At 46.8% G+C, this 24,087-nt stretch overlaps 1 protein-coding gene across 1 annotated transcript; it reads left to right on the plus strand.

Moving 5' to 3' along the window:
• Positions 1-15,233: 15,233 nt before the first annotated feature.
• LOC123068485 (AP2/ERF and B3 domain-containing protein Os01g0141000-like) lies at positions 15,234-16,627 on the plus strand. Its single transcript, XM_044491069.1, has one exon. The coding sequence runs from the start codon at positions 15,431-15,433 to the stop codon at positions 16,499-16,501; it is 1,071 nt and encodes a 356-aa protein (XP_044347004.1). The 5' UTR covers positions 15,234-15,430; the 3' UTR covers positions 16,502-16,627.
• The last annotated feature ends 7,460 nt before the right edge of the window (positions 16,628-24,087 follow it).

Below are 24,087 nucleotides of genomic sequence, written 5' to 3' on the forward strand. Positions count from 1 at the left end.
GCCTCGTGGCCCCTCGGGCACCGTCTCGCGTTGATTCTTCTTCCCAAAAATCATAAATATTCCAAAAATATTCTTCATCCATTTTTATCCCGTTTGGACTCCATTTGATATGGGGTTTCTGTGAAACATAAAACATGCAACAAACAGGAACTGGCACTGGGCACTGGATCAATATGTTGGTCCCAAAAATAGTATAAAAAGTTGCCAAAAGTATATGAAAGTTGAATAATATTGGCATGGAACAATAAAAAATTATAGATACGACGGAGACGTATCAGTTATCAGCTATCCCTTCTGTCACTGGGTGAGGACACCGTAAGATCGAACCCATCACAAAGCACCTGTTCCCATGACAAGAAAAATTGATATAGTTGGCCTAACTAAACCAAAGATCCAAAGAAGAAATATGAGGCTATAAGTAATCATGCATATAAGAGACCAAAGAATACTCAAATAATATTCATGGATACAAACTGATCATAAACATGATCTTCATCGGATCCCAACAAACACACCGCAAAAAGTCATTACATCAAATAGACCTCCAAGAGACCATTGTATTGAGAACAAAAAAAAGAGAAGAAGCCATCTAGCTATTGCCTATGGACATGTATGTCTATGGTGAACTACTCACGCATCATAGGAGAGGCACCAATGAGGATGATCAACCCCTCCATGATGGTGTAGATTGGATCTTATGGTTCTGGAACTTGTAGCGGCTGGAATTGTGTTTCGCCTGCTCCCCTAAGGTTTCTAGAATTTTTTTAGGATTTACATAGCAAAGAGGCGGTGCAGGAGACCCCAGTGGGCCCCACAACCCCCTGGTGTCTTGTGGGCCCCACGGGCCTCCCCCCAGGTACTTCCTTGGCTCCCAAGTTGTCTTCTGGTCCAAAGAAATCTCCAAAAAGTTTCACTACGTTTGGACTCCGTTTGGTACTGATATTCTGCGAAGTAAAAAACAAGCAAAAAACAGCAACTGGCACTGGGCACTGTATCAATAGGTTAGTCCCAAAAATGATATAAAGTTGCTATAAAATGATTCTAAAACATCCAAGAATGATATTATAACAATATGGAACAATCAAAAATTATAGATACATTGGAGATGTATCAGTCTCCTCCACCGCCTCTTCGTTCTATAAATACTCAGATATTCCAGAAACCCTAGGGGAGTGGACGAAAACAATTCCAGATGGCGCAAGTTCTAGAACCACGAGATCCAATCTAGAGCCCTATTCCGGCACTCCGCCGGAGGGGAACACGATCACGGAGGGGTTCATCATCCTCATTGGTGCTCCTCCGATTATGCGTGAGTAGTTCACCATAGACCTACGGGTCCGTAGATAGTAGCTAGATGGCTTCTTCTCTCTTTTTGATTCTCAATACAATGTTCTGCTTGATGTTCTTGGAGATATATTTGATGTAATGACTTTTTGTGGTGTGTTTGTTGGGATCCGATGAAGTTCGAGTTTATGAATAGTTCTATCCTTGAATGTTGAGTTCTTTGATCTCTTATATGCATGATTGTTATAGCCTCATCTTTCTTCTCTGAATCTTTGGTTTTGTTAGGCCAACTAGATTGATTCTTCTTGCAATGGGAAGAGGTGTTTTGTGATGGGTTTGATCTTGCGGTGTCCTCTCCCGGTGACAGAAGATAGTGAGGCACGCATGTATCGTTACTATTAAGGATAAAAAGATGGGGTCTATTCCTAGATGAATAGATCTTGTCAACATCATGTCATCCTTCTTATTGCATTACTCCGTCTCTCCATGAACTTAATACACTAGATGCATGTTGGATAGCGGTCGATGTGTGGGGTAATAGTAGTAGATGCAGAATCGATTTGGTCTACTAATCTTGGACGTGATGGCTATATACATGATCATTGCCTTGGATATCGTCATGATTATCTGATCTTCCATCAATTTCCCAACAGTAGTTTGTTCACCCACCGTATGTTATTTTCTCGAGAAAAGCCACTAGTGAAATCTACAGCCCCCGAGTCTATCTTTTATCATATTATTTTCAGATGCATTATTCCAGAAACCCAAAAGTACCTTGCTGCATGTTTTATTTGCCTCTTTTATTTTGTGTTCTTGTGCAATCTATTTATCCAGACTTATACAATTTAATCTATCTTTTTACTGAGGAGGGATTGACAACCCCTCTTACACGTTGGGACAGTAGGAAAGGCTCCTACTGCTTTTTGTATTAATTCAACATGACATAGTTACAATGGTAGTAATAACATGGGGGAGGGGGTTATGTCTAACTATCCAACACTAGGTGAAAGAGTGGGGGGGCTAAGGTAAGCCTTGCAAGATGGCAGATACAAAATGTCGCTTGTGATTCGGCAGCCTATAGCGTATGTTATCAAAGTCACTCTTGAATCTACTATACCAGTAACAAATGGAAGGTGACACCTGTCTGCAGTAGTTATTATTCCACTCTTTCCAAAGACTCCAGGTTGCGATCAAGAAGACATCCATGATCATTTTTCATTGTTGGTGTGCCTTCATGTGTTCTACTAGTTCTAGCCTATTGCCTTGTGCATTCCATGTAATTTTTAAGAGCCGTCAGCATTGCTTACTAAAGCTACAGTGGAAGAAGAGATGTTCCACAGTTTCTTCAACATGTAGGCCACATAGCAAGCAGTCCAGGTTGGTGCCTATGTTGTAGTGCCTTCTCTTTAGCATATTCCTTGTGTTTAGGCGATCTGAAAGCAGGAGCCAGCCAAAAACCTTGATTGGGTGTGCACTTAGTTTTCCACAGCCATCGGAAACCCACATGGGCCACAATGTCTCGGAAGAAGAATTGATAATATGCAGCGGACTTGAAAGTATGCGAAACCCAACAGTAGGTCTAGATATCATCTTGTTCTTCCAGAGTCGCTGTGATCATTTCTGCTTGGAATAGTTTGAGATCTTCATGGGCTTGCAATGAGAGTGGGAGATGAAAGGTTGTATGGAGAGTAGTGGCTGTCAAGAAAGCCTCGACAGACAAGTCCGCTGCGTTGACATACGAGTATGCACGTGCATATTTCTCAGCATCGATGGCCTTGTTCCCATCATCTTTCCCGAATAGTGCTGAGTACCACTTTTAACCTTCACTTGGGTGATGCACGTGAACAGAACTGTTTTCATAGTGTTGCTTGGCTCTCCTACTGGATTGATAACCTTCGTTTCATAACTGAGGGAAATACTTGCCATAGTTGCGCTGCATCATCCCTTCCTCTTTGGGGATATTCCAACACAGATTCAAGCCAGGTCAAGGAGATTGAGATTATCTATGTCAACACTCAAGAGCAACTAGCGGATATTTTCATGAAGCCATTGGATGAAGCAAGATTTTGCGAATTAAGTAATGAGATAAATATCATTGATTCGAGCAATGTGGCTTCAATCTAGGCACACCCCACCCATTCATCACATTATCTTGTTCTAGATGTAGGCATGGACATAGGGGGAGTGTTGTTCTCTCAATGAACTTTCCCTCCCCCCATTATGCATAAATAGATCAAGTCTTTCACATTAACCATTTATTATGGTACTTGTGCTTCAAAGATGAGTTTTGGTCATAGGCCAAGATTAATGTCTTTGCGGTGCCACACCAATTTCGCGGCCTGGGCTCTCGTGGGCCACCCGTAAGGCATATGATGCTCTTCTTTTGGCGCAAGAAAGCTAATTTTATGAGAAAGATCTGGGCAAAAGATTCACCCCAATCGGAGTTACGGGTCTCCGGATATTTAAGAAACGGTGAAGGGGTAGAATTTGAGAACGCAGAAACGAAGAGATAGATCCAATCTCGGAGGGGCTCTCGCCCCTCCCACGCGATGGGAGCCAAGGACCAGAGGGGAAACCCTTCTCCCATCTAGGGAGGTGGTCAAGGAAGAATAAGAAGAAGGGGGCCTCTCTCCCCCTTGCTTCCGGTGGTGCCGGAGCGCTACCGGGGGCCATCATCATCACTGTCATCTTCACCAACAGCTCCATCACCTTCCCCCTTCTATCTCCAGTGGTCCACTCTCCCGCATCCCGCTTTACCCTCTACTTGAACATGGTGCTTTATGCTTCATATTATTTTCCAATGATATGTTGCCATCCTATGATGTCTGAGTAGATTTTCGTTGTCCTATCGGTGATTGATGAATTGCTATGACTGGTTTGAGTTGCATGTTTTATCTAAACAGCCCCTAGCTTTTATTTACGTGTTCTTTACTATCTTGCAAACCTATCCTTTCACACCTACAAAGTACTTCTAGTTTCATACTTGTTCTAGGTAAAGCGAACGTCAAGCGTGCGTAGAGTCGTATCAGTGGCCGATAGGACTTGAGAGAGTATTTGTTCTACCTTTAGCTCCTCATTGGGTTCGACACTCTTACTTATCGAAAGAGGCTCCAAATATCCCGTATACTTGCGGGTTATCACTCTCTAAGAACTATTTTTGGCCCAAGATGTTCCACGACGTCTCACGCTTCACCAATCGATGCTCGACATGTCGCAAAGCTAAGTCAAAAGCTCAATCCCATGGTCAATATATGCCAATTCCTATTCCATATCGCCCATGGGAAGATATTAGTATGGACTTTGTGCTTGGTTTGCCTCGATCTCGAAATGGCAAAGATTTTGTGTTTGTTGTTGTGGACCGATTCTCTAAAATGGCTCATTTCATCCCATGCAACAAGATAGACGATGCTTCACATGTTGCAAATCTTTTTTGTAGGGAAATCTTGCGACTCCATGGAGTGCCCAAGACTATTGTCTCGGACAGCGACGTCAAGTTCTTGAGCTACTTTTGGAAGACCTTATGCGCCAAGCTCAGAATCAAGCTTTTGTTCTCTTCGGCATACCATCCTCAAACCGACGGCCAAACGGAGGTCACAAACCGGACACTCTCCACTCTACTACGCATGTTGATAAAGAAGAACATCAAGGAGTGGGACGAGTGCCTACCCATCGCCGAGTACGCCTACAACAACGCAAGACATTCGACTACCGGCAATTCCCCCTTCGAGGTGGTATACAGCTTCAACCTGTTGTCCCCATTGACATTCTTCCTCTACCACTACAAGAGCGCATCAACAAGTAAGCGAGTGCCCAAGTTAACTACCTTAAGAAGATGCATGAAGTTACAAGGCACACCATCGAGCGCCAAGTACAATGGCTCATGACCAAGCTCAACATCAACAAGCAACCCATGGTATTCAACATTAGAGATCTTGTATGGCTACACCTTCGCAAGGACCGTTTCCCCAATGAATGCAAGTCCAAACTTCTACCACAAGCCGATGGACCCTTCAAGGTGCTTGAATACTACAATAACTACACCTACAAGATCGACACCCCATGTGACAAGTACTATGTGAGCGATATCTTCAACGTCAAGGATCTCTTGCCCAACCATGGTGATGAAGATTTTGATCCGAGTTCGGATCTTTCCCAAGGGGGGGGGAGATGATGCGGAGCCTCCTATGGTCATCCCCATGGACCTCACCAAGTGCCAAGAGGACCTATGACACAAGCACGAGCTAGAGCTTTCAAGACCGAGGTGACATCTCTCCTTAATGAACTTCCATATGAATCATGTGAGACATGGATACTACCTCAAACAGAAATGCTATGTGTGCTCAGGTACCTAGAAGACCCTCTCGGAGATGCTCGTGAAGACAGACAAGTCTCCAAGTTCATTGACGAGGAGAACCATTGGAAGGAGTCGAGAAAAGCTCAGGACCCGCACATCTGGCCAGGACCCCAGACATCCGGCCCCTGGAGGTGTCGCCAGCCACAACAGCACAGCAGCCAAGTCTACATGGCCCGGACATCCGGCCCCCGTCCCAGAAATCTGGCGTTCAACCCGGACATCCGAACAAGCCCATCCAGATAGCAGAAGAATAGGCCCGACAACCTGGACATCCGGCCAAGGGCCCGGACATCTGGCTCTTCCCGAGCCGTCGGACATCCGGACAAGCCAATCTCAATAGAAGACCTAGCCCGACAACCCAGACATCCGGCCTCACGCCCGGACATCCGGCCTCTCATGAAGGCCCGGACATCCGGCCCGACGCCCGAACATCGGGCCACGACTGTCTATGCACAGTAAAGGGCCGAGGCCCATGTACCCCTTCGCCCATCTAGACTATATATACTCCCCCTCCCTCGCTCCTTCTAGGGTTAGCAAAGGATTAGCTCATTTGAGAGATAGAGCTTTGCTCGTCCACTTGATACCCTTCTCCATTGGAGTTCACAACCTCTATGGAGAAGATCCCCCAAGTGGATTCAAGACCCCTCACTGGAAGACCCCTCAAGACCTCCTCACGGAGAAGAACTTGCTACTTGTATCGTCCTTTGTTGATCGTGGATCGTGTATCTCTTTGTGTTTCGAGGGTCTAGCACATGTGTAATTGAATGGTTTGAGTGATTTCTCTCAGGTTTCCCCTCGTGTTTTCCCCTTGTGTTTTTCATAGGATCCTCTCTAATCGTGAAAGATCGTCCCTATGGTTTCCACCCTACATCAGTCTGCCTCGCCAGCCTCGTTGCCGGCTGCATCAGGACGGCTGCCAGCTGCATCGGGCTCACTGGCTACCTTGAGTTTGGGCACCGCTGCTTCGTTGGTTGCTTGGGCCTCGCTACCTAGGCACCGGCACTCCGTTGGCAGCCCGGATGTCGGTTCTTACGCACTCGTCCGCACATCATCCCACGCCGACCATCGTCGCCAGCTTCATCCCGGACTCCGCCGCCACCCCGCCTCCACCGAGCGGTGTCCCCAACCTCGCGCCTCTTCCATGTTGTGCGACTGATCTGACCCGTCGGTTGCACGCGCCTCCGCAGGTCCCGTGAAGACCGTCCCGAGTACAGCGCGCCCCTCCACCAATCGAGCATCGGGCTACCGCTGCATCGCCTCGCGGGCCGCAGCGCCACCCCGTGGTTCTCCCCACCGACTCGCGTGTCGCCGCTGCGTCGCCCCTTCAAGTGGTAGGGCCGCGACACGTGGTCCGCCTCCGCTCGAGGATGTCCTCATGGCTGCACTTCCCCTTTGGGTTGTAGTGCCGTGGCATGCGGTCGACGCCCCGACCCGAGGTCTTCTCATCGTCGCCCCGACCCGCACACTGCCGCTGCGTCGCTCCATCGGGTCGTAGTGTCGCGGCATGAGGTCCACTCCATCATTCTCGCGCATCAATTTCCTCGTGGTATGCGCCACGCCACCTCCCTCGGTGCGGGAATGCCGCCGTCCTCGCTGGTCTTCGTCACGCTGTTGGGTTCTTCTCCCCTACTTCAAGCACCGCCGCTGCGCTCCTAACCTTGTCGTCGCCGCCACCTTAGGCCACTGCCGCCGCTCTCCTTCCTTGGCGCCATTGCCGCCCATTCACCTGATCCGCACCGCCGATCAACCCCATTCGTCTTCATCCAGCATCAGCTCATCGCCAGCGTCGCTGGCATCTTCTCCGACCACTTCGTCTACTCCGACCACCGTTGGCGACATCGGTCCCACGCCGATTGGCGCCGCAACCATCATCGAGTCATCCTCTGATGACCTTTCGACTCCTCTGACATGGCGTACAGCTTGTCCAGGTCCCCTTCCACGCATGTCCGGTGCTGGCAATACCGACGTGTGCCTTCGTCCCGATGTCCCTGATGTTCCCTGATGTTCAACATCGACTTCGTCCGTCTACGCATGCCGGTGCTGGCAACACCAATGCGTGCCTTCGTCCACGGTGTGTCCCCAGGTTTGGCAAACTCGGTGCGACGCCTCGTCAACAACATCTTCTTCCTGGCGCACCACTACTTTGAAACCACTGCGCCCATGACTAACTTGGTGCATCCGTACAGTACTGTTTTACCCCAAAAGTTTGTAGCCTGCTTCCTTTGCCCCAAAGTTTGTAGCCTGCTCCCTGAAGCTAATTAATTAAGAGCATAGGTTGGATGGAAGGTTCCAACCACGAATTGGAAGCTTAGCTTAGCGCTGGAGGTAATTAACTCGTGGTCGGCATCGATGAGCAGGCTGGTGGTTGTGTGTGGGCACTTGATATCTTGGTACACGACACAGACACATGCATGAAGGCGACGGGACGCAGGGAGGCGATAAGCATCAAAAAATAGCAGCAACAGGAAAAGTCGACGGGAGACGACAAAAGGAGAGATGTATGGTATGGGCCCGGATGCTTTACTGCAGGGGAGGGGAGTGCAATGGACTTGGCTGGGATCTAGGTGAGCTCTCCGGCCTGTCACCTCAGCCCACTTGCCCACCACCTTGCTTGCTGCTCCGGCTTGGCCATCAAATGTTAGGCGCACACGCACACTTGCTTGCTCACCCGTCCGGAGAGTGACACACCTCATAGACGCCGCCGGAAACTCAAGTCTCCAACCCCTGGAAAATGCGGGGGCATTCTTGTCCATCCGTGTATAACTTCTGAAAATCCCATATACTCCGTACTTGATTTAATATCATACGAGTATTTCATATTACCTGTAAGCTCACTCTGGTACGGAAGTCGCACGTGTGAAATAGTACATGCGTTGATATTTCAACAAATCAGACTCTCCATGTAGACATCGTCATACGACTCGTGCAGCACCGGCATTCAACTGACAAATACTCGTACTGCTCAATAGCTCCAGCGTGTAGACATCGTTGTAGGACTTGCGCAGCACCGGCATTCAACTAACAAATACTCAGACTATTCAATAGCTCCAAAGAGCGCATAATACTGCCAATCTGACTTGAGAACTCTATAGCTCCAAGTCGCAATATTCTTTCCGTGCAAACCTACGTTTTCATCGATGATAAGCCATCTTACCTGTGATGACTTCGTGGATCTAAAAGCTCTGTGATTCTAATCTTATGTTGATGTTCAGTTAACAAGTGCAATGTGCTTTGGTACATGCTCTTTCCCAATGCGCATCTTCGGGCTATCACTACAGCTTGCTCGGATCATACTCCGTTATACCTTCAGGGGTGCGTTGATATCTTGAGAAAATCTTCCTTTAAATTCAAGGAATTCTGGCTTCGTCTCCCGGGCTTCAAGGACACCGTCGCCTTGGCATGGAACAAGCCTGTCCAGGCCCGTGATGCCATCCGCAAGATTCATATCAAGCTCTATCGGACCGCGAAGGCCTTGCGCAAGTGGCAAAAGGAAAAAGTTGGGATGCTTGGCTCCCAGATCGCAGTTGCCAAGGAGATCATCTGGCGCCTAGATGTTGCTGAGGAGGGAAGACCGCTCTCGGACTCTGAGAGGGGTTTGCGTAAACAACTGAAGGCGTCGTACCTGGGGCTACTAGCCATTCAGAAAATCAAGCTGAGACAGCACTCTAGGCTCAACTGGATCCGCCTGGGGGATGCCACCACTAAGCTTTTCCATGCTCGTGCGAATGGACGAAGGCGTAAGAACTTCATTCAGACGATCACGACCACCTCGGGGCTGGCAATTACCAGACAGGACAAGGAGTGGGCCCTCCTGGACCACTTCCAGGCTAATATCGGCATGCCTGCTCGGCGCACCAAGTCCATTGTCTGGGAGAACATCGGGATGCATCGCCACGACCTATCGGCTCTGGACGATCCGTTCGACGAGACGGAGATCAAGGAGGCGGTATTCTCCTTACCTTCGGTCAGGGCCCCGGGCCCTGATGGTTTCATCGATGCCTTCTTCAAATCATGTTGGGAGATCATCAAAGCGGATGTCGTGGCTGCGGTGATGCAGCTCGCGTACCTGCAAGGCGCCTGCGCTGGCCTGGTAAATTCAGCCGACATTATTCTGCTCCCGAAAAAAGTCGGCGCATCATCGATTGGCGACTATCGCCCTATCAGCTTGATACACAGCATCTCCAAAATCTTCTCCAAGTTGTTGGCTAACCGGCTAGCCCCTTTGCTTTTGTCGCTGGTTTCCAAGAGCCAGAGTGCCTTTGTGCAGAAACGGTGCATCCATGATAATTTCCTACACGTGCAAAACTTGATCAAAGATTTGCACCGCTCTTCAACGCCAGGTCTTTTCCTCAAGCTCGACATCTCCAAGGCTTTCGACCCTGTGGGTTGGGCTTACCTCTTGGAGGTGCTACAACAATTGGGTTTTGGACAGCGTTGGCAGGACTGGATCTGCATGACCTTCGCTTCATCTTCCTCTAGGGTGCTGTTAAATGGGGAGCCGGGAACCCCATTCGCGCATGGAAAAGGCCTTCGCCAGGGTGACCCGGTGTCGCCTATGCTCTTCATTCTGGCCATCGATCCTCTGCGACTTATGCTCCGCGCGGCTTCCCATGCTGGGATCCTCAAGCCCATCATGGCGCGGCCGGCCTCTTGCAGGGTTTCTCTCTATGCGGACTATGCTGGCATCTTCGCTAACCCGGTAAAAGAAGAGATCGACGCCATCGCTCGGATCCTTGCCTGTTTTGGGGATGCATCCGGCCTCATCACAAATGTCAGCAAGACCGAGGTGTTTCCCATTCGCTGCCAAGACATTGATCTCCCGGCCATCCTCTCGGCCTTCCCGGCCAAGCTGGCCTCGTTCCCCGGCCGATACCTAGGTCTCCCACTACATACCAAGCGACTCAGAAGGGTTGACCTCCAACCTCTTCTGGACAAGGCAATGGGCAGGTTGCCGGGCTGGAAGGGGAAGAATCTGGCGCGTCCGGGCAGGGTCTCCCTTGCAAAGTCCGTGTTGTGCGCCATCGCAAATCATCACCTCACTGCGCTCCCGCTCCCCACTGGGCAATCCAGAAGCTCAGTAAGATCACTCATAACTTCATCTAGTGTGGGGAGGACTCAGAAAACGCGTCTGGTGGACACTCTCTGGTCAACTGGAAGACCGTCTGCGGCCTAAGCCCATGGGGGGCCTGGGAATCACAGACCTCGAGAGATTTGGTCGGGCACTCCGACTTCGCTGGCCTTGGCTTATGTGGACTGATCCTGACCGCCAATGGGTGGGCTCTGCGGTGCCCTGTGATGAGACGGATATGGCGCTCTTCAGGGCTTCTAACACCATCTCCTTGGGCAATGGGAGAAAATCCTTATTCTGGCACGACGACTGGACAGGACGGGGCCCTCTGTCCCGGCCTTCCCGGAGCTGTACAAAATTGCCACCAGGAAGCGAAGATCTGTGATGAAGGAGCTCCACAAGGAGAACTGGATCAGATCGGTTTCCCGTCTTTCATCGCCTACCCACCTGCAGGAGTTCATTGCCCTCGCTTTAGTCATCACTCAGGTGGCGTTAAACCCGGACCAAGAGGACTCCATCACTTGGCGGTGGACCCCCAATGGCATATACTCTGCTGCCTCGGCCTACGGGGCCCAGTTCTCTGGATCCTATCCCAGGTTCTCCCCGGCCAAGATTTGGGAGGCACACGCTGAGCCAAAATGTAAGTTCTTCGCCTGGCTTGTGCTCCACGGGAAGATCCTCACGGCCGACATGCTAGCCGTTCGTGGCTGGCCGCACGACCCTTGTTGTCCCCTTTGCCTTCGGGCTCCGGAGACGACCACTCATCTCTGCAAGGACTGCCCGTTTGCCTCCGCAGTTTGGTCTCACGTCCAGGTGTGGACGGGAGAGGACTCTGGGGCCACGCCCACGTTGCCCCCTTCGATGGGGATTTCAGACTGGTGGGATTCGCTCACCACCAATCTGTCCAAGAACGACCGAAGAAGGCGGAGCGGCCGTTTCCTTTACACCATCTGGAACATCTGGAAGGAGCAAAACCGACGCATCTTCAATGGAACTCGCCTCACGCACCTAGAGGTTGCAGCTATTGCCTTCGAAGACATCAAGCAACGGTCCCTGGCCTTTGGCCGGGAACAGGTGGCAGCCGGTATTGGCTGATTAGTGCCATCGTGTGGTTTTTTTAGGGGTTTTTGTCCGGTTTCTCTTCTAAAAACCGGAACACTCTTGTACATGAACCTTATTCTTCTTCTTATATGAAAAGGCAGTGCTCCTGCCGGTTCCTCAAAAAAAAAACAAGTGCAATGTGCTTCCGGTGGTGGTGTTTTTTTTAGCAAAATAAAGGCCTCTGATTTCATATATATATATATATATATATATATATATATATATATATATATATATATATATATATATATATATATAGTATGGTCTTAGACAATCTACTCAGACTTCTACTACAACTACGACAGCCAAACTCAAAAGCAGCAAGCTCATCATCCTCCAAATCTTTACATCAATGAAGATCCACACTGTAGCAACCAGGATCATGCAAGATCCACCAAAGACCAGACCACGCTGGAAATTCGGTGGTGGTGTACGTTTATGCTTAACTCGGTGTTTCTTAAAAAGAAAACAGTGCCAGTCTCACTTGGTTCCAATCTTTATATTGATCGGTGAGACGTATGGTCACCTGGTCGTGCACATACAACCAGAGAATTTAGTAGACAGCGTCGCAAGACTTGTGCAGCACCGGCACTCGACTAACAAGTGCTCATACTATTAAATAGCTCTAGAGAGTGCATAATATTGCCAATCTTTTTTCCAAGAATACGTCAAGGGTTGATGTATCGAGATCATAGGTAGAAAATGCCTAGAAAGACAGATAGTTCTACAACTTAGCCACAGCTAGCTTAGCCAATGTTCGACATGCGAATTACTCACTACTAACCCACTCATCTACTCTAATCAGGAGTGATCCTGCCTCGCGCAGCAGTCCGGCCGCCCTCCAGACTTGCCAATCTGACTTGAGGATCAAGGTTTGCACAAGGCGGAATATAATTTCAATGGGAATTGATGTTTCATTGCAGGTTTGTGCACGTTAGGTTAGCTAGTGTGTGCTTCTACACTTTACTCGGTGTTTCTTAAAAACAATAACAGTGTTAGTCTGAATTGATTCGAATCTTTGTGTCGATAACTATTTGTATCAAACTTTTTTCCGCGGGCATATCTATATCCAAACTTGATTAGTAAAGGCAGTGCACAGAGACGTAAGGTCACCTGGTCATGCATATACAGCCAGAGAATTTAGTAGACTTTCGGGCGCACCAACCATCTATCTTTCTAAGAACCTTCTTATCTCTGAGTCACCTAATAATTAGTTAATTTAGTTAGTTGACCTATCTCCACTTTATAAACTCGCCAAACCAATATTGACCACGTGGAAATAAGGCTTCCCTCTTCTTCTTTTTTGAGAAATTAAATAAGCGTCCCTCTTACATACTGTTAACAATAGTAACATTTGGCTAACATTTCACAAGTTTTTGGGTCCACCTGTTTATTATACTTGCTGTACGGAGCAGACATTTTTTCATCTTAGTCCTTCACTTTTCTGTGAAATTGCCAATAATGAGTTGCCTATAAAAAGCTGATAATCAAACTCAAGAAAAAGTGTGACGGTACATGCATACATATTCTTCAATGACGACACACGGCCTTGACTTTCTTCATACACGTGCACATCAGATGGGATAGCATATATCCCCTGTGTTTTATCTTTGTAATGACGGTTACCATCTGATTATATTATGCAGACAAAACCTACGTGAGGAAAACAAACAACTATCAAATAAAATAATTAGTAAGGCTGCTAGTCTTGTTTAGGCGTGTGTGATACCCATTTAAGCACCAAATAAACCACGTGTCCTGACTCTGAATGGCACCGATTAAAGTAAAACTATCCATCCGTTTAACAAGAGTTTTGGCATTTACAGCGACTGATTTAGTTCATGATTAGAACTCCATCCAAGATTCAGACTCTAAGCAACCATAAATATTGTCAGAGCTGAACTAGGCTCAATTCCTAGTGTACTGGTGTATAATCACCATCCGAAGGGATTGTGTCTAACATGGGCAAATGCAAATCAACAAGGGCTGAATCAATCAACCAGCAAATTGAATTATACTCCATCCGTTCCTAAATATAATTCTTTGTAGAGATTTCACTATGGACCACATACGGATGTATCTAGATGCATTTTAGAGTATAGATTCACTCATTTTGCTCCGTATGTGGTCAATAGTGGAATCTCTCCAAAGACTTATATTTAGGAACGGAGGGAGTAGTTCGTATCTTAACCATGCAAAAATAAATTTACATGCAACGAAGCTAACTCACATTGATGAAATATTATATATATTATATTTAATTATGATTCCCTTTTCTTATTTGGAAAGATTTTATATTTGAAAAATTGAAGTGTTGAATTGTAAGGGAATGTAATTTTAGTTTCTTATTATGACCGTCTTTTTTGGCGTGCAAGTCCTAATACCCTTTTTCTCAAACTTTAATAGAGGAGATAATCTGACACATGACCTAAAATAAAATTGTATGGTAAACTCAAGAAAGTAATAATATATCTATCTATTTAGTAATTTCAAAAACAGAGAATATTATAATAGTAACAATATTGCAAGAACTAAATTAGCTCGCCAAGAACATGTATTGAAAACGGTTTGATTCAAGGAAAGTCGATAGTTTTTTATTCATCGATGGTATGAAGGTGTGAAAGCATGTTGATTCTAGACCAGGAAGATCAAAGGAAGGTCCTAGCAAAAAAGAACAAAGTGCATGACTAAAAAGAAGGAAGGAAAAATGGAGAAAACTACTCAGTGTTTACTTACATTTACGAATGAGTGACTATGACCAATAATATTATGAATTTGCACACAAATAGCTACAAAATGATTGTAAAACTATTATTTTAGATTGGCAAATATTTTCTTTTGGCTTGCTAAGAATTATTATTATAGGAAATCTATGGTATGATTTATGTCTAAAAAATCCAAATTATTTTTCAGGGATTCGTGGTCAACATATACAGAAGTTCGACGACACGTTATTATTGTAACAGAGCTAGTGTATTAACTGTGCATTATGTATGAGAATTTAAGCAAACCAACTCACTATATATATGTACCAAAGGTATATTATTCATGCATATCTCCAAGCTAATTTACTCATTCCTGTGGGTTATGGACAGACATCATGTCGTACTACATGCATCAAGTACATTGAATCGTAAACCAATATATCAACATCCAAGTTGCTAAAACAATATAATATCTAGCTCCCACTTACTACACGCCAGAAAACCACATGTAATATGGACCTTTTAGAGGGTGCAAACATGAAGATCTCCAGCATCACTGCTTCAAATTTACCACCACACAAACTAAGTATGCCGCCAGCATATCACTCCACTTCCACAAAATACGTGTGCACACGTAAATGCATCCATCCAAAATAGAAACACCACATTATCTATATATACACTGCGAACACATGTGTACACGCCCCACATCAACCACCTCATCATATTGTCTCCAACCCTAGCTAGAACAGCATCTCATCGATCTTAACCTGTAAACAACCACAACACAAGAATAACAGCACATCATTATTTCCATATGTACCTGGCTTGGATTAGCTAGCAGCAAAGCCCACACAAGCACACAGACACACACTCCAGAGAACACCAGGCCAAGAAACCACAGAAAAGCAACCAGCCATGGGGGTGGAGATCCTGAGCTCCACGGGGGAACCCTCCTCCCAGTACTCTTCCGGGGTCGTGTCCACAGCCACGACGGAGTCAGGCATCGGCGGACGGCCGCCGACTGCGCCGAGCCTGCCAGTGGCCATCGCCGACGAGTCCGTGACCTCGCGGTCGGCACCGGCGCAGTCGGCGTCGTCGCGGTTCAAGGGGGTTGTGCCGCAGCCCAACGGGCGGTGGGGCGCCCAGATCTACGAGCGCCACGCTCGCGTCTGGCTCGGCACGTTCCCGGACGAGGACTCTGCGGCGCGCGCCTACGACGTGGCAGCGCTCCGGTACCGGGGCCGCGAGGCCGCCACCAACTTCCCCTGCGCGGCCGCAGAGGCGGAGCTCGCTTTCCTGGCGGCGCACTCCAAGGCCGAGATCGTCGACATGCTCCGGAAGCACACCTACGCCGACGAGCTCCGCCAGGGCTTGCGGCGCGGCCGCGGCATGGGGGCCCGCGCGCAGCCGACGCCGTCGTGGGCGCGGGAGCCCCTCTTCGAGAAGGCCGTGACCCCGAGCGACGTCGGCAAGCTCAACCGCCTCGTGGTGCCGAAGCAGCACGCCGAGAAGCACTTCCCCCTGAAGCGCACGCCGGAAACGACGACCACCACCGGCAAGGGGGTGCTGCTCAACTTCGAGGACGGCGAGGGGAAAGTGTGGAGGTTCCGGTACTCGTACTGGAACAGCAGCCAGAGCTACGTCCTCACCAAGGGTTGGAGCCGCTTCGTCCGGGAGAAGGGCCTCGGTGCCGGCGATTCCATCGTGTTCTCGTGCTCGGCGTACGGTCAAGAGAAGCAGTTCTTCATCGACTGCAAGAAGAACAAGACGATGGCGAGCTGCCCCGCTGACGGCGGCGCTGCAACGGCGTCGCCGCCTGTGGCGGAGGCAGCTAATGGAGAACAAGTCCGTGTCGTGAGGCTGTTTGGCGTCGACATCGCCGGAGAGAAGAGGGGGAGAGCTGCGCCGGCGGAGCAGGAGTTGTTCAAGAGGCAATGCGTGGCACACAGCCAGCACTCTCCTGCCCTAGGTGCCATCGTCTTATAGCATCTGCACATACAGCTCTATATTCCTCTCCGGTTCTCCTCCCTCTTGCTTCTGGTTGTTACATGCATGATATATGTTGATCTGTTTGTGGATTAGAATAATTTTATTCCTGAATTTTGCGTAGAAGTCGTCCTTAAGTCCGATTGCAGAATGAGTTGTATGTAATTATGTGTGTGTACACCACTAGAAATTCTAGCTAGACAGATCATAATAATCCTACGATGTTGTTGCATATATATATATATATATATATATATATATATATATATATATATATATATATATATATATATATATATATATATGTCCTATCATCTTGACACATCAATAAATTCCATTCTGCCATCTAATTAAGAGATGTGTTTCCTATATGTTTCAATGAAGATTTGTTCACTGCTCCAATTGATATCCTTCAGCAAGTACATAAGCAAGCAATAAGAAACAATTGCTAAATCAGTATTTTCCATACATCCGTGGAAAATTATGGACATTGAGAGCTTATACATGACAAATAATTGAATTGCTTGCTGCAGGTCATGGATTGTGTTCCACTCACATGGCTAAATTTGTCGGTTTTATCTTCATTTGCATTCATTTTTGGCATATGTTGCTATATCTTGCTTCAGTGGATCTCCGTTGGATATGATTGAACATCTCGCTGACACTAGATGCTTCAACTTGATCATTCTTACATCAGTATTTCATATACCGAAAAGGAGTGCATTAATTTATATGTACCTATCAATCAAGTAAAGTTTATCTTCATGTTAGTTTTCAACTTTTGCCTGTATAATGTTCACGACCCTATTGTTTAAGATCTTGCTAGCTTAATTTATAGTCCCAATTTGTTTGTTGAAATTAAAATATTACATCAATCTACGGCACTTCTTTAAAATGATCAGAAGCTTTACCAAACTATGAATATACTACTAAGGGACACTTAGGTTTATATGAATCCCTACTTTGTTTCTGAGCTTTGAGTTATGTAACAATCTGACCATATTGTTATTGACCAGATTTGTTTTAGTGTAAACAGCATATATACGACTGCGGAGGTATATTGATGACTACCTAAAACTGAGCCATAAGAGATTTATTCGGAGCGGAAAAGATTGAATACCATCTATGTTTGCATGCATACAAGTAAGAAGTAATATATTTGATTTTAATTGCTTGTTGGTCTTGGAATGTGTTATAGTTGACTTGATTAGTTCGCTCACATAGCTAAATTTCTCCACTGCTTTCTCATGTTTTGTAAGAAGTAATATATACCTGGTATCCAAGAGGTATGTATATGATTTTTTATGGGGAAGGTATGTATATGCTTTAAAACATGATATGTGAAGTACTTTTTTCCTATAAATGATTTTCATGCAAATAACATTATCTAACAGAGATTAGAACAAAGGGTAGTAAGTAGTAACCTAGCTATGTCAGTTATTCGTATGTACTTATTTCATAAGAACCTCACTTAAATTTCTGATCAAGGTATTTCACATCAATATATGAAAGCTTCTATCTCTGCTTAAAATTTAGCATTCTTTGCCTAAGTAACACACCGTGCTGATTAAATGTCATTTTGTTATTTTAATAGATGCATGCACAAAGTTTAATTTACACACACTATAAATTAGAATAATGTACTGAAGTCATGGATGTACTCATGTTATAATATGTTCACATGCAAAAAAATGAACAAACCATAATCAAGTACATTGGACAAAAGCAACAAGGTTTGTTGTAGTTGCAGCCGGTTAATTTTCTGTATTGTGCATGCACAGTTGGTCATATTTCTGTGCTGTCTTCTACGGTTGCACATGGTCAATCATGTTTTGCACACAAATATGGCTTTTGAGGATCTTTTGCTACACAAATGTGTCCGAAATCGATCACACAAGTATTTTTCTTTCTATGTATACTTAGATCCATTATGTTGTTTCAAATAGATGTCACATCTCTGCGTGTCAATTATGTGATCTGAAGATATGTTAACATCCAGGAGTCATAAATATCTCACCAGACAGTCTGAGTTATATGGAGAAAATATGGTAGAGATCGTACCCATTGCTAAATGGACATGTCATGATTGCTGACTATCAAAAAAAAAATTAAAAACCAATCCACAAGTGGTATATATATTTTTGAAGGAAAGGACGGGGACCAATTCATAGTAATATTGTACGCCCACGTTAATTTGCTATTTAGTTAGGCAACTTGCAGATCGATATGCAATAACAGCAGCCAACTTGCATGAGCAGAAACTACTAGGTTAAGCTTAAGCTTAAGTCTACACAGATATTGCTGGGATGTTGTATGCAGGACCCGCAATGCAGCATCAATAATAGGACCACTGTTTTAGAAAAGCTAGACACCACTTGGACCCTCGATCTATGACACACAAAGGCTACAAATGACACAAAATAAAATGGCATATACGTGCAATGAAACATCATCCCAGCTTCAGCTGGTGAAATATCTTGGCATCCTTTCACTCCCAACACCCATATAGATTAAGACATGAGAAAACCCGTGAAAAGACCTCATTTTTTCTGCTTCAACATCCATATAAATATTGAACTTCATGAAAAGACACATTTACATCTATTATATAGGCTTAGATTATGAGAAAACTCATGAAAATACCTCATGTTTTCTGCTTCAACATCTATTATATAGGCCAAGGTTATGAGAAAACCGATGAAAAGTCCTCATCTTTTTGGCTTCAACATCCATATATTTCTTAATTAAGGATCTTTGTAGTGAAACAATTATTGTTTTTGTTATGGTCACTTATATCTGTAATTATCATGTTAGTTAGTGGTGTTCTAACAAAGCGGTACATGTTTCGTTTCACAAAGATGGGAGAATTCTGCAACTCATGTGGTCTACATCATTTTCATTGCACCGTGATATTATAGGGATTTATATATACCGGGATTTGAATTATTGCATAGACGTTGTACACGCGATTTTCGTAATTCGGATCATTTCAATTTGTTGGAAAAGAATGTTTCACTTTGTAGGTGCCATAGTTTAGGCCCCGCTTCGATCATAGGCTAAGTGTTCTTTTTTCTCCTTATATCTTCTCCTCTAGGGTTCCCCGCTGAGAGTCACTTATGTACAGTGGTCGACCCAATTCCCTATCTGCTCTGCTTGCCGGAGAAGAGAAGGGAAAGGAGCACGTGTAAGATGTGTACATATCAGGTCCAGCTAGAGTCTTGCATTTAGGGCATATATTGTCATGTTTGAGTGGGAGCATGCCATCGTCGTATTTTAGCTGTGCGCGGTGACTATCAGTGGCCTTCCTACAGTGTGCAACCCGAGGAAGCAAAATCGTTGTTTCCCTATATAAGCTCACTAGGTCAGGGCCTTCCCTTCTTTCATAGATTTGGTGGCCGTCGTGATGGAGTTGGAGAAGCTAGGAGGTGGAGCTCGAGATCCTGGCGACTGGGGAGTAACTCACCGACATCGGCGATTCCAGAGGAACTACAACACTTGTTGTGGTCTTCGGCAAGTGGAGATCGAAAGTCGGTCTTCAATGCATATCTAGTGTATCCTCTGGCCAAAGGGTGACCTATTGGAGCATCGATGCCCGCAGATCATCGGTGCCCGCTCATCTTCTTTCTCCAAATATGGAGCCTTTATAGAAGGCAGGGCTGTTTAGGCTTGGAGTTCACCAAACCCTTTTTTGGCTCCACCTGGCTATGGCGTGGCGGCGATCTTGCCATCCCAAGTGGTGTCGGTGATGTCAAGGGTATATGAGCAGAGGACGCAATTTGGACCGGATTTTGAACTCGATTTAGGGTCCTTTCTAAAAGAAATAGGGACATGTTTGTATTTTCCTTTCTTTCGAGTCTTGTTGAAAGCTTCACACTGTTACCACTTTATGATTGATACAAGCTCTGGGTCTATGGTTCAAAGAAAAAATAATTACTTCAGATAAAACACATTCAAACAAACTGTGCATAAACACATATGTAGTTGAACCAACTGCGTCAATGTGTTTTTACTACTTCTCCTATCCAAATTAATTGACATAGCCTCTATACAGTGTCTTGCTCACATTGTATAGATGGTGTACTACTAATTAATATGGGATCAGAGGGAGTAGCATTTACCATTTCTCTTTTCTTTTTTTCGTTGTCGTTTACTGCTACTCAATTGAGCATATATAAGAGAAAAAAGAAGCACACTACTCTCTCCTCCCACGGGATGACATGAATCTCAGCAGCTACCGGTATATTTACGCAAGTGTCTCGCAGGACTGACCGCGGGAGTAATGGGACGGTGTACACGTAGCAATTGGTGTGGGTCAGGCTTGTCCTTTTCTGATAAGTACCAGACGGGCGTATACGACAAGGGCTCACACTCACTGTAGCTATAGCGGCGGACAGAAAAATTCAAGAGGATGTACCGCGGTCACAGTCACTGCATCAATCTACTAGCAGTACTGTTGTACAGTACCTATCTATTTTATGTAGGTGGTGGCGTCTTCTGTGCGTACGGTCACAGGCCATGCCATGCTGCTTTTGGTAGTGCACTGACACATATATTTACTCTCATCTATCTAGGCTTGGCCAATATAGGCCATCTCCACTTTTGGAGCAGTACTAGCCTACTAGGCCAATACGACAACGTACTTGCCCTTCTCACTTTCATCCATGCTCCGTGCTCACCAATGCGGCTAGGCAGGGCTTGCTAATAATGTACAACAAACAGTACTACACTCCTGCGTGCATAAGAGCAGAGAGAGACTTCAGGCCAACTCCACCGCGCGACCCCAAACGGACGTCCGTTTTATTCGAATTCTGTCCGTTTTGGTAGGGGTTTGGGGTCGTGTCCGAGCGTGTCCTGGGATGCGGTGGCGGTGCGTTCAGCGCGCGGCCGCATCCATTTGCCCCATTCTGTCCGTGAGGGCAAAAAATGCCCAAATTTGCATCAAACTAGTTTCCAACCCAAATATTTGTCTGAAAATTAAAATAGTTTTACAACCCAATTGAAATTGTCTTTAATAAAATAGTTTTACAACCAAATCGAAATTGTCTTGACTGAACATAAATTGGACCAATACATCTATTGGTTGCCAATATGATCCCAGACGTGCTCAACCAAGTCATTTTGAAGATTCAAATGAGTGTGCCAATCACGCATCTCACGGTGGAATTGGACAAACTGTTCAAATGTGGCCGGGTCTTGGTGCAGGGGCTCAATATTTTCACCTTGATAATCAAATCCTTGGTCGAAGATACTCTCATCACGCTCGTCCTCGACAATCATGTTGTGCATGATCACACAAGCAGTCATCACCTCCCAAAGCTTCCCTTCATCCCATGATAGTGCACGGTTTCAAACGATACCCCACCGGGATTGAAGCACACCAAAAGCACGTTCCACATCCTTTCTAACACTCTCTTGCATTTGGGCAAATCTCTTTCTCTTCTCATCTTGGGGTTTTGAGATTGTCTTCACAAAAGTTGACCACTGAGGATATATACCATCTGCTAGATAGTATCCCTTGTTGTACTGGTGGCCGTTGATCTCAAAGTTGACAGGTGGGGAGTGGCCTTCTGCAAGCCTCGCGAAGACTGGAGAACGCTGCAGCACGTTGATATCATTGTGAGAACCTGTCATACCGAAGAAAGAATGCCATATCCAAAGATCTTGCGATGCCACCGCTTCTAATATGACAGTGCACCCGTTAACATGCCCCTTACTGGCCCTGCCAAGCAAATGGACAGTTCTTCCACTCCCAATGCATATAATCTATGCTGCCAAGCATGCCTGGAAAGCCTCTAGCTGCGTTGGTCGCCAACAATCTCTCTGTATCAGCGGTAGTTGGCTGCCTCAAGTACTCTGGGCCAAACACCTCGATCACAGCCTGGCAAAACTTGTACATTGACATCAGACATGTTGTCTCACTCATATGCACATACTCGTCCACCAGATCGCCTGGAATACCATATGCAAGCATGCGGATGGCCACGGTGCATTTCTGGTAAGAGGAGAATCCAAGCTTGCCAAGGGCATCCGTCTTGCACTCGAAGTATGGGTCATGAACAACCACTCCCTCTCGGATACGGTTGAACACATGCCTTGCCATACGAAAACGGCGACAGAATTTATCCGGCTTGAAGAGCGGGTGTTGGCAAAGTAATCGGCATAGAGCAGGGTGTGGCCTCTCTCCCTATTGCGGTTCAGGTTGGGAGCACGGCCAGGGAGTGACCCCCTGTACCGAGGAAGCTGCCGTTGCATATGGTCGTGAACGACCAGTGCAGCCACCACAAGATCTTCATCATCTGACGACGAATCGTCCGATGAACAAAGGAAGTGATGAAAGAAAAACTCGTCTCCACTGTCCATATCTTTGTTGGCAAAAGGTCGAACACCTTGCGGTCGCGGTGGCGAAGAGGCCGCGATGATCACCTCGACGCAGCAGGGGTGGTTGCCGGCCGGCTACTGGCCGCTCTGGAGCTCTCGTCGGAATCTGCCTCGGCCGCCGTGGTCCGTCGCCGGCAGTCGTGTCCCCTCCGCCGATAGACCTCCCCCGATAGACGACCAAAACTACGGCGAAAGCGCGGGCGTGGTGGCGGCCATGTCGAGACGTGGTTTGGTATGGACGGCGGGGGGCTGCGCGGTGAGGAGGTGGCCGGAGAATAGGGGCGGCGCCGGCGACGGGGCGGGTGGGGAGAGAGCGTGAAGCGTTGGGAGCGGAGGGACTGCTAGTGTCCCCGACAGGCGGGCCACGGGGGGGACAAGGACGTGCGTCTCGGTCGTCCGCGCGCGTCCGTTTCACCCCAAACCAAGCGCAAGTTTGGGCCGGGGATGGGTTAAAAACGGACGGAATCCGGACATTTGTCCGTTTGCGCCCGCGCGCTGGGCCGTGTCGTTTGTTCTTTTTACCTCAAAGGGACGGGGGCGGATAGGATAGGGTCGCGCGGTGGAGTTGGCCTCACCTTGCCTTGCGCCTACAGTCGGGGCAGTGCACGAGGAGAACCGTTGGGGAGCGGAATGACGCGTTTCTTTTATATTCCCTTCGTCCCAAAAAGTTTGCTCGGAGGTTTCTTGGATAGAGGGAGTATATAAAACGGCACGAAAGACTATTTCTGTAATAGGGGTGACCCCCCGTGCCATGAAGAGCTGGCGACGGCGAGCCACGGCCGAGGCGAGTGAGGCAAGGGGCGACTGCGACGAAGGGATTTTGGGATTTTGGGGAGTGAGGACCGAGGAATGAGGCGAGGGCCGGGACGGCAGGACGAGACACGCGGGCCACGACTATGTTAGTTGCAAAAAAGACAACAGAGTGCATGAGACGATTAGTGACGAGCCAGCTCGGCCAGCAGATCCCACATCACGGCTGAAACGGAGCGTCGTGATTGGTTGGTGAGTTTTCTTCTCCTCACCCTGCCAAGTTTCGTTCATGGTGATTCTCCTTTCTGTGAGTTTGTGGATGCCAACTTTGTCGACTCTCATGATATTAACTCTACTACTACATGCAACTTCCAAAATAGGTCTTGTGCGTTGCTGCACGCATACCAACACTTTTCCAAGCCAGCAAACTAAGAGTAGATAGATAAGATGATAAGGTT

Source organism: Triticum aestivum, chromosome 3B (assembly GCF_018294505.1).
Source record: "Triticum aestivum cultivar Chinese Spring chromosome 3B, IWGSC CS RefSeq v2.1, whole genome shotgun sequence".
In the NCBI taxonomy this organism is placed as follows: Eukaryota; Viridiplantae; Streptophyta; class Magnoliopsida; order Poales; family Poaceae; genus Triticum; species Triticum aestivum.